The sequence below is a fragment of the Tachysurus vachellii genome, chromosome 7 (assembly GCF_030014155.1).
Source record: "Tachysurus vachellii isolate PV-2020 chromosome 7, HZAU_Pvac_v1, whole genome shotgun sequence".
Taxonomy (NCBI): Eukaryota; Metazoa; Chordata; class Actinopteri; order Siluriformes; family Bagridae; genus Tachysurus; species Tachysurus vachellii.
Genome location: NC_083466.1, coordinates 26,670,464 through 26,682,382, shown reverse-complemented (window position 1 = coordinate 26,682,382; position 11,919 = coordinate 26,670,464). Strand labels below are relative to the sequence as shown.

Genomic DNA, 11,919 nt, shown 5'->3' with positions numbered 1-11,919 from the left:
AAGGGCTTCTGGTAAATGCTGTAGTGAGCGATTGCTGGTTGATGGAGAAGACAGATGAGCTGTAATAGAGCAGCCTGCACTTGTAATCAACCACACACACACATACACTAGGCACCGATGTTCGCTCTCCTGTCTGCTTTTTTTTAATTACCTCTGAACTCTAATGTTCTGGAGTAGTGAAAGAGGTTTGGACAATCTGACTACAGCCCAAATTTACCCATAATCCTCAGCTATTTCAAAGGCTCTGTAAGAAAGCCACACTGCACAGTGATGGCCTGATCATCTCCCAAACATCTTCTTCCCAATTTATATATCCTGCAACACTATTAACACTGAGGTAATAACAACATGTGCAAAACTCCATCTGGTCGTTCGACTAGTGGAGGTAGACAGAAAAGAAAACCCTGGTAAATGTGTGCTGGTTATCAGGTTAAGTGCAGGCCATAACAGGCTTCTCCAAACACAGCCAAGTGGCAGCCTTCCAATAGTAATATTAATACGAGCTTAGTTGAACATTTTCATTCAATTAGCTTCTTTCGATTAAATGGATGGCTGGACAATAGGGGTTATAAAACACAGCAGAAGGACAAGTGTGCACCTGAGGCTAATATTAGCATGGGCGGGGTCACCGGCTGGCCGGCTGGCTGTAAATCCCGCCTTTAATTTGGGAAATGCGATTGTGCTGCTTTCAGAGGCTCGTTTCTGGCTAACGAAAGGCAGCTAGTTGTTCTTTATTAAAAACATCACTGCTTTTCTTGCACAACAAGTAGAATGGAGAGATTAAAGAATGATTACAGAGTGAGAGAGAGAAATTAAAAAGAGAGAAAGCAAGACAAAAAGAGAGAAAGCAACAGAGAGTGAGACAGACAGCAAAAGACGTGATGGTTATGATAACACTGTAAAGGTCATGTGGGCTGCGTTGTGACCTTGAACAGCTGGAGCCAGCGTTTCTGCTGCACTTGGCTGCTGGTTTTGACATCGACACTGGGGAACACGGCTGCATATTCCGCGCTGTGGCCGCTCTTAGTCTCGGGATGCGCCAGCTTGATGATCCCCAGACACGTGTCACGCAAACAGCGGGACAGAGTCACCAACTCGGGGAGAGAGAACGGCATCATGGACACCTGCCTCTGACCTGCACAACAACAAACAACAAGAAAGACAATTTACTGCAGTGATTAGAGTTCATTCATTCATTCATCTTCTACCGCTTATCCAAACTACTCGGGTCACAGGAAGCCTGTGCCTCAGGCATAATTGGGCATCAAGGCAGGATACACCCTGGACGGCGTGCCAACCCATCGCAGGGCACACACTCTCATTCACTCACGCAATCACACACTACGGACAATTTTCCAGAGATGCCAATCAACCTACCATGCATGTCTTTGGTCCGGGGGAGGAAACCGGAGTACTCGGAGGAAACCCCCGAGGAATGGGGAGAAGATGCAAACTCCACACACACAAGGCGGAGGCGGGAATCGAACCCCCAACCCTGGAGGTGTGAGGCAAACGTGCTTACCACTAAATCACCATGCCCCCCTGATTAGAGTTCAGTTTAGTGTTTATTCAGTAAAAAAACATTGTGTTGCGCTGTTGAGAGAATCAAATACATGATTGTGATAAAGCAGAGTTACTCTCATCACCCTTGTGAAGGTGAAGCCTGCACTGCCTCTTTACAGTGACATTTTCACGCTCCTTGCACTACTACTGCCTTTCACTGAATTGAGAGTTTTTTTTACTTTGAAAATTTATGCTTTGGTTGAAAGATCACTGTTAATAAAAAGTGAACTGTCCTAAAGCCTTGTGTGTTGTGTTCCAACCTCATAGGCTAAGTATGACACCCTCAATAACAACACGTCCCTGAGTGGGTATGTCCTCTTCTACTCCAGTGACAGGTTTATTCAATGGACATTGTCATACTTTTATCCATTTACAGCTACATATCTAGAGAACAAGTTCCCTCACTCTGTGTGTATGTATGTATGTATGTGTGTGTGTGCACTGTTACCATCCATGGCTTCCCCAAATAACTCGGTGTCGTGGATGGAGATAAGCGTGTGGCTGAACAGGGAGCTGAACAGGTACAAGAGAGGGATGATCCTGTTGGAGTCCTCAGCAGACATGGGAGAGCCACAAGACATCAGCTGCAGCAACGGAATCAGAGACCTGACCCCCCCACCACCACACACACACACACACACACACACACTTATCCATCTGTGTTTGGAGCTTCTCGAGGCATGATGTCAGCAGTGCTAACACTCACCCTGTAATCATTTTGGTCCTCATGGACGTTATCAAGTACCACAGGTGTCTGAGGAAGCGAGCGTTGAAGGCCAAAGTGTACAGTAGCCTGGAGAGGACAAAATTATAATAAATTAAGTTAAAATAATTAAAAAATATGAATTATATGAAATATGAATTAAACAGAAATTATTATTACTTTTTTGTTTTTTATAAGTGGTTGCGTATTAGTTCCTGCAACAAATGTCAAAGATTGGAATCATATTTGAAAATTCAAATTCAAAAATGTTTTCATATAAAGAGACTGAAATGTTTTGTTTTTCCATATTTATACAATGCAACTGATTTGTGCATGAAAGAGTTTCAAATCTTGGAAAAGTATTTTTTTGGTCTACAGTATCTTTATGTACAGTATCAGATGATAATAAATCAGTTCAGGTTATGCTGTTAAAGAAAACAACAGTCAGTTTAATCTTCATCACTCCTCCTGGATTCATCTATTATAATCTTCAAGCTGTTTTCTTCCATATAAAAGATTTCTATTAAACAGATTCTGGTGGAGTTCAGGGTCTTAAGCAGACTATCTGATTATGTTTTTTTTTTTTTTTTTTTTTTGCTTTTTTTATTTTGTTGTTTTTGTTGCCATAAATTTTTGATGTAATTGTTTCTTTTTTTAAAAAAAAATTTAATTACACTCCTTGTTTCTCCTGTTGTTTTTCTGTGTGTAAAAATGTAATTAATGAAAGCACAAGCCGTGCCCTGCGTTGGGTTGGCACTCCGTCCAGGGTGTACCCTGCCTTGATGCCCGATGACGCCTGAGGCTCCCCGTGACCCGAGGTAGTTCGGATAAGCGGTAGAAGATGAATGAAAGCACAAGCCCAGGATTCTTGATGTCATGCGATTACAAATCTGCAGAAATCTCCTCTGACTATCGAATAATAGTTTGTTTGATTTCCTGTTCATTCTTTGTAAAGACACAAAAAGTAAAAAAACCTATTTGTTTACTATAACATGCATGTTTTTAAACCAAGCACTTTTTTCTCTGCTAGTTAAAAACAATGACATTGGCTGCAGCCACTCGCCCATCCTTCACTTATAATGTGGTGTTCCAGTGAGAGTCCAATCAGTGGTGTTCTTGCCTGCCACCACCTCCAGGACCCTACAGCACTAAACGAAGTGAAGAGTTCAAAAAGGTGGAAAAACAAACGGTCCAAGCCGGTCGCTCTGCTCAACAGCAGGACGAATTAAAGGAGCTGTTAAGCTTTATTAAGGCTCCCATTAGTAAAGCGTTGATGCTCTGCAGACTAGTAAAGAGACGATGCCACAGTAATTAATCCCCAAACAGCACAAAGAGTGTGTGAGCTGACACGCTGACTCGAAAAGCTGACATTTTTTTTACAGGTGGCTACCACAGCAACTGCTCTAACTTTGATTGGCAAATGAAATAACAAAAAAGTTTTTAACTAGCAGGGAAAAAAAAAATAACAACACATCAAAACCTGATAGGATGCCATGATGTGAAGGGGCAGTTTACAGCTGTAACATCTAAAATGCAACGTTTTCAACGTTTTCTATTTATTACTGTGTGTGTGTGTGTGTGTATGTGTGTGTGTGTGATCATTAACAAACACCATGTATTTTAGGGTTAATACAACAACCTATTTTTGTTGTGCTTCTAATGAGATGTTGTAGCTTTAATGTTTGTATCTAAGTATTATAATAATAATCAGACATTATAAAATGAATGAAAAAGGTTCAGAAGAAGAGAAAAACACACTCCAGACCTTGATGTCATATTTTTGTTAAAAATCCCATAATAAACAAGTTTTATTTATTAATAAACAGCATGTTGTGCTTAACATAACTTCAGAGCTAAAATATCACCGTAATCAACAATTATACTTTTTTTTTAAATAAAAAATAGTATAATTGTTTTAGTTATAAATCTGAATATTATTAGAACAGTTCATCCATTCATGTGAAGTTCCTGTGACTGAACTGTTAATATAGAAACCATACACAAAAATAATGCACAAATTCTGCGGAAATTCTGTACCATTCAACATTGTTCCTCGCTCAATACATCCACAATCCATCTACCTACATATCCATCCAACCTACCTCCCTATCACCCATTCAACAATTCATCTACCTGCACATCTATCCATTCATTCCTCCATTAATCCACTCATCCATCCAACCAACCTCCTACCCATCCATACACCTACTTACCATCCAGCTATCCGTCCACTCATCCAACTAACAACCCACCTACCTATCAATCCATCTACCTAACCATCTGTCCATCCACCCAACCATCCACTTACCTTTCTACCCATTTAGGTATTTATCAATTAAGACATCCATCTATCCATCCAACCAAACACCAGTCAACCATCTCTCTATCTACCTACCTACCTACCTACAGTACCTACTTATCTATCTATCTATCTATCTATCTATCTATCTATCTATCTATCTATCTATCTATCTATACAGTACATCCATTCAACAAACAGCCCTCAAAAGCACTCATATTCCCACCTACTGATCTATTTTAAATGCATTTACATACTTTATTTACATGGTCATTTTATTTTCCCAGAAAGTTGATAGTTGCTGTAAGAGACGATTTTTAAATTCCAGTACAAGATTAATTATAAAAGTGTGTGTGAGTATTGATGTCCTCCCTAAGAATCAAACCTAAGCCCAATGATAACATTTTAGAGAACACTTATCATCTTATTCAATAATGTAAGTTTCTATTAAACCTACAGCTTTTGATTGAAGAAATATAGTAAGTTATGGAAATGTTAATGTAAAGTTTACTGGGTGTTGTGTAGGCCTTAAATCTCATCTGCCTCAATGTCCTCTTACCAGATTGAGCCTTTCTACACATTACACATGGCTGAGATGATATTGCTGATATGATAGTCAACATTCATGGTGCCATGACCCAAATAACCTCCCAGACCTAATGAACCATATGCATGATGAAAGGAAAGGTCAATTGGTCCTTCTGTTAATATCAGTCTATACCACATGTGTGCATGTGCCAACCTGACTTTGGACACCATCTTGCAGTGCTGCACCATGAGAGTGTAGCAGATAGTTGCCGTCATGATGAAGACGTCCTCGCTGGCTGAGTCTCTTAACACCAGTGACAGCAGAGTGTTTGTCTGCAGCTCTGAGTCCAACTTCTGCACACACAGCTGTGTGATCAACTGCACTGACATCCTGTTGTCATCCTGTACACACACAAACACAGACACACACACACACACACACACACACACACATATGTGGCAGGGTGAGACCTAATCACAAGGCTGATGAATGTGAATGTGTGTGTGTGTGTGTGTGTGTGTGTGTGTGTGTGTGTGTGTGTGTATACCTGTACAGGAGGAGGTTGTGTAGAGTTGTTATCTTCATCCACAGAGTCACTTGCAATGTCATCTCTGGTGTTGCTCTCACTCACAGGAAGCAGAGGGAGCAGAGCCTGCAGAGAGCTCAGATACAACAGCAGCCCTTCTTCTGATAGAGAGCCTAACACACACACACACACACACACTGAGTAAACCAGAGTATGGAGACACAACAGCAGACATGGATTTTGGAGGACACACACTCCAACTCACTGAGGCCCATTTCTCCGAGTGACAAAACAAAGTAGAAGAGCCATGGGGCATGACACTGGGCCTGGTCTGACAAGGAGATGGTGGCCTGTAGGGAGAACAGGAAGTCGTGAAACGGGAAACTGAGTCTTCGGTCTGCCAGCGCCGGCACAAAGAAGTGAAACATCTGCTCAGTGAATGGAGGAGAGATGAAGTCTTCTGTAAAGGCTGAGAACACTAACTGCCTATGAGTGAGAGAGAAAGGGAGAGGTTTTAGACATGTGTACTGTAGCAGACTTCAAACAGCTCACGAAGGGACAATGCACAGACACAATGACAGGATTAATCTAGATCAGGACTTATTTCCCTTCAACAAATAGAATGGGGACAAATTAGTTTACACAGCAACATTGCAAATGTCTCGTTCCCTGCACGAACACCCGCGTACGGAAGAAAAGGAAAAAATTAATAGTACAATAGTACAAGTCCACTAAACAAATGCATACTTCAAAAGCTACAAGACTATATAACAATATGCAAAATGAATTTTGACAAAAACCTCATATTAACCAAAGCAAACATGAAATACACGAGAACAAGGTCATGAACATTAACCATGCATATGCTGAAGAATTCAGTATTGCACTTCGAGATGTACCACTAATTTGTGCACCACTAGACACGATCAACGAGTACTCTCTAGCAGAACCAATTGTAAAGTAATGAAAACATTATATAAACAATACATTTGAAACAAGTTTCATTGAAGTTAACTAATTTAATAACGTATAATATGATGCAAGTATTAACTTTATGAATTACTTTGTTACACATGCACTGGGATCATCTAGCTGTGTGTGAGTGTATGTGTGTGGGTGTGAGAGAGAAAAAGAAAATTAACAAACAGTAGGAGGTGTGTGGAAGCTCTTTCTCTCTCACACTGGAACTCAGAGACCACACACTGAGCAAACATGACCACTCAAATACACACACTCTTTTAATGCTCACCGTAAACACACACAATAATCTAACACACAATCTATCAATATATCAAATATCTGAAACTGTCTGGCAATCTGTGTTTGTGTGTGAGTGTGTGTGTGTGAGTGTGTGTGTGTGTGTGTGTGTGTGTACCTGGCACCCTTGGGACAGGAGCTGTACATAAAGTGCAGTGGTTTGAGTGTGTGTTCCAGCAGGGTGTATGCCAGAGGAAGCGAGGGGGCTTCGCTGTAATCCAGACTGGACAGTAACTTGTGATTGGCCAACACATACAGCATCCTGTAGTATCCTGCAGAAGCAAAATGAGAAGAGAGACGAGTGAATGAAAGAAGCCTCATTGTGTCTGAGGCTTGGAATAAAAGTGGGACAGGGCAAAGTACCTTTCTGAACCATATAGTGCAAAACCTGCTCTATGAGCGCAGCACCTGCACTGTCATCCTGCAGAGTGGGCAGGTAGGTCCTCTCTGAGGTAAACACCTCCAGCATGCTCATGGGGACAGCCACATTCACACCTTCATCATCACACAGCTGCAGGAGTCTGACACAAACAAACAGACAGAACAAATCACATCAGATTGCTCACATTGGGTTTTTCAATCCTCTGGGAATTCCGGTTTTCTCCAACCTCCCAAAAACATGTCAGGAGGTGGATTGGATACCCTAATTGCCCCAAGATGAGAATGTGTGTGTGTGTCTGTGTGTGTGTGTGTATGTTGCTCTGACATGGACTGCAGCCCATACAGAGAGTATTCCCAATTCACCAGCATTCCCAGGACAGGCTTCTTCTTTCTAATGAAAATTTGACTGATGAAAGTTTTGGATTGTTTGTGTCTTTGTTGTTGTTGTTGTTTATGTTCTTTTCATTGTTTATCTACCCCCTCAGTTGTAAAGAACCTTGTTTGGTGGAACCTCATACACTAGCATACATATACATGTATATACACACAGAGGTTTTGGCACCTGCAGCAGTGTCCAAGAAGCCTCTTGATCTGGAACACGCATGTGCTTCTCTCAGGTCCGGCCAGCAGCTTCACAAACTGAGCATGATGCTTCACTACATTCTGCCACAGCCAGATCTGCAACAAGAAACACACCTAAGAGTCAAAGACGACATCCGGGTCATGGCACCATTATTACTTTAATACAGTGGATTTACACACTGTTTTTTTTGTTTTTTTTTTTACTTTTTAATCTTTCTTGAATCTAGAAATGCAGATTGAGGGTTTCAGAAAGCTTACAGCTGTACCCCGGACTGCTCCTAAGCTCTGATGCTAAAGACTCTGTCCAGAGACTTTAAATAAACATCTCCGTAAATAAAATTTCAACATATACTAGTGAAAAAGGTGATGAAGAGGCACTAAACAATTAACTCTGTCATTTGAAGTGTAATTCTACTTCACTGATTAAATGACAGTTTGCTATACAGTATATGTGAAAGATCTGTACAACTGGAAGGTAAAGGAAACCTTTACTATACTGCAGCTACTTTCAAATGTCTTAGTTTAATGGCATCTCAAGTGCAAATTGTGAAACTGTTTTTCTTTGAAATAAATGTCACAGATAAGTCTGATTTGTCATTGGCTCAAACAAAAGAACATCAGGTCCATCACTTTCAAATGAACCACAGAATATTACTGAATTCCACAGAAGGAGATGAGCTTGCAGGTTTTATTAAATAACAACATGTTCACTATTAGTCTTAGTGTTTGTGTCTGTAGGAGTTCCTGTGAGTTGATGTTTCTATATAAACAGTAACATATTTTAAGATTTAATATATAGCTGTGATTTGAGCTGCGGGAACAGAGAACAACCAGCACCTTCTCATCCAGAACTGAACAGCACTGTATGATAGGTTTAATCCCATAGCCACACACTTTTAATATTATTAGATAAAATAAATGTTAATTAAACAGTTTTAGAATCACAACCTGACATCTTACAGTTTGTGTCTGTATGTGTCCTGCTGTGATATGTTCCGATTACTGTGTAGAGCTTTGGAAAGGTGCTTTTTGAGCTATTATGAGGTGTGTGTGTGTGGGTGTGTGTGCGTGTGTGTGCTCACCAGCCGGGGTGTGTCCTTGCTGTTGTGGTAGAAGAAGAGCAGGCGGCGGATGAGCAGGGGGAGCAGACTAGAGTCCGGGAGTGTGGATCCGGAAGAACACTGACTCTCACACACACAGCGGTCGAAATGGCTCCGCTGAATACCATACTACAAACACACACACAAACACACACAGAAATAAAGCAAGCTTATCAAACATATTTTAATAAAATAGGGGAAAATATAATCTGTTTAAAATTCTGATACACAACAGAGCTCTACCTTCATCCCAGATTTTTGTTGTTTACAGTCAGTAAATGAAGCGCTTGTCTGATGGTTTATATATTATATAATCCAAATATATCTAAACACAAAGTTTGTGCACCTTTGACCATTACACCCATATGATAAACACATGATTCCGGATTTAATTCTCCTTTACTGTTAATAAGCTCCACTCTTATCTTCTGAGAAGGCTTTCCGTTTTCCTATAGATTTTGGAGCGTGTTTAAGCTTCGGTGAAGGAAAAAAGGTAGCACTACAACCTACAGAAATATGCTATACAATAGTGTGCTTTCAAGAGGAAAAACCATATATGCTTTTGATGGTCAGGGTGCAAATACTTTTGATCACTTTTTCTCCTAGTACGTTTCCCATACTTGACGTTTTCTCTCTTGGAAGCCTCGATTGTAAGACTGGACAATTATTGCATTTTTCAGCCTTTTCCTATCATCCTGGAAGAGAAGAGAAGAGAAGAGAAGAGAAGAGAAGAGAAGAGACATAAGTATGATCGTGACATCACTACTCTCATCCCAAGTCACGAACACGGCAGAACACAAACCTCTCGCTTGAATCTTTCCTCCTGCATTCGGTGAAGAAGTGACGCTTTCTGCTCCTACAAAACAAACCAACTCGTTAACACACGTGTGAAAACACTGAGTGCTGCTCAGGAGGAAGTGATGGACGAGGCATGGCAGCACACCTTCTTACTTGCCCCTCCAAGGGACACTTTGGGCGTCCGCTTGAAATCTCCCTCGAAGCTGAACATGGCTACACTTTTCCAATTGAGCTGCACAGGCTACAATGTCCTGTGTACAAAAAGACAGATGAGGATGAGACACAAACTGCCACAGACAGGGCAGTAATGTGGCTGCAAGGAAAGGTACAAGGTCCACTCACCAAAGAAGGAAACGATGAACATTTTATCCATTTATGGTTACATTTTTCATGGAGACTCCTTCCATGACCCTGTGTGGCATGGATACTGTACAAAAGAGCTGTTATTATAGAAAAAGTATATACTACTGCTGTGATGTCTACAAGCAACAAGCAGCCTCAATTGCTCAGTAAGATTACTCTTATACTTTCACTAAAACACACACAGGATTCGTCTTCTGAGTGAAATCACCTAAGAATCTTTGCTCATGACTGAGTTAGAGATACATCACTGTATTTAGAACATAATTTACATTTGTTGCATATCGTCGCTGTCGGGCGGAAACCTCGTATGTCCAAATTTTGTCAATTTCATATTTTTTCACATATCGATGCTATTGGTCAGTCCCCATGTGGGTCTGTTATTTTTACAAGTTATTAACCAATCTAAAGCCTTGAAAATAGCTTGAGCGCAAATCTCTTAACTCCATTGGACACTTCAACTGTCTGAGAAACCTCGTAACTCCACCTCTTCTTCCCTCCACGGGAGAGCTTCGCGGCATATTTCTCCTGAAGATTAAGAGTCACAACGAATCAACAACGAATCAAAGTGATATCTAAAGTGATTTTCGTGGGGCTCAAAGAAAAAAAATCTTGACCCCCGCTAGTTCTGGTGCTCGTCTGAGGACAGGAATTTAGCGTAAGACAATCCATTGCAACGCGGACTAAACCCTGTGCATTGCAGATAAGATAGGATTGTATCTTACAATGTCAAGGCAAACCGTTATGTTCAACAGGTAGCTGCCTTTGCCGTCATGCTCATCACTTTAAGCAAGCTGGATGGCTTTTTGCCTCGTTATTATACGTAAACATGCCTTATAACCCAGTGAAATGATAATTTGACCTTTATTAATTTTATTTTTTGGGTGAACTATTCCTTTAACTATGATTTTATCTATGTTTATCTGTGTTATTGATGTATTTTAAATATCTATTTATTACTATTTATTACTGCTTATTATACATGTTCATTGACGTTTTCAAATGTTTTTTTTTATAATATAATATTTGAATTAAATTGAATGTTTTGGAAACCACTATTAAATTATTGTTTTTATTATTATTTTACTGGCTTTAAGTCAGCCTACTTATAGACAATGCCTCTCTTTGCACTGTGCATGTAAAACAATAACAAGTGAAAATAGTTAGGTTAGATACATTTGAGTAGGCCTGTTTTGTTAAAAATCGATAGCTGTAATGCTTCTGTGCAGAAAGAAACCCGTGAGCCACGTTTGCGAGCAGATTAGACTAATTTCCACCTATTAGACAGCGTAATCAGCTTATCGTGTTTTGTATTGCATCACTTATAGCTCTTAAACCTTTAAGAGTTTAGGAAGATGTATGTAACTACAGTCATTAGCCTTGGTTAACTATTGAAGCCTTGTCTCTTGTCAAAAGGCTCAACGTGACCGCAGACTTTATTGAACACTGCTGGCAGCAGCGATGTCTGTGTCTGTACCATTCTTATCAATGACAGCATAATCTCATATCTCCCTGCTCCCAAGACATAAAGCTTGTATCTCCGATAAAACGTGACTTTGGGAAAATGATGTACTAATGTTGGTACACAAGAGTATATGATAGCTAGAGATGAGCCGGATACTCGGCTGAAACGAGTATCCGGTACGGATAAAGCACTTCTGCCGAGTACGAGTATTATACGAGTAATACGAGTCAATATCTGTGCTCGGATTGAATGAAAATCATCATTGGGTAGCTGATTGTGTCAGCGTTCTGTGATAGGCTAGTCACAGCGCCCCTCCCCTACACACATACAGATGTATTGTGTTGCACTCGGGTTCG

The 11,919-nt window shown here is 40.4% G+C and overlaps 1 protein-coding gene across 1 annotated transcript in view; it reads right to left on the bottom strand.

Annotated features, from left to right (window-relative positions):
- LOC132849254 (ubiquitin-protein ligase E3C-like) overlaps window positions 1–9,994 on the bottom strand; it is a 32,046-nt gene extending 22,052 nt beyond the window's left edge. Inside the window, exons 1-13 of the mRNA XM_060875508.1 lie at window positions 9,884–9,994; window positions 9,743–9,796; window positions 9,561–9,635; window positions 8,923–9,069; window positions 7,821–7,936; window positions 7,241–7,398; window positions 6,996–7,149; window positions 5,886–6,106; window positions 5,648–5,793; window positions 5,308–5,495; window positions 2,270–2,356; window positions 2,006–2,169; window positions 927–1,135 (exon numbers count right to left, since the gene is read on the bottom strand). Of these exons, the coding sequence (XP_060731491.1) occupies window positions 927–1,135; window positions 2,006–2,169; window positions 2,270–2,356; window positions 5,308–5,495; window positions 5,648–5,793; window positions 5,886–6,106; window positions 6,996–7,149; window positions 7,241–7,398; window positions 7,821–7,936; window positions 8,923–9,069; window positions 9,561–9,635; window positions 9,743–9,796; window positions 9,884–9,949 (1,785 nt within the window). The 5' untranslated portion in view covers window positions 9,950–9,994. The remainder of the gene's footprint in view (window positions 1–926; window positions 1,136–2,005; window positions 2,170–2,269; window positions 2,357–5,307; window positions 5,496–5,647; window positions 5,794–5,885; window positions 6,107–6,995; window positions 7,150–7,240; window positions 7,399–7,820; window positions 7,937–8,922; window positions 9,070–9,560; window positions 9,636–9,742; window positions 9,797–9,883) is intronic.
- Between the last annotated feature and the right edge of the window lie 1,925 nt (window positions 9,995–11,919).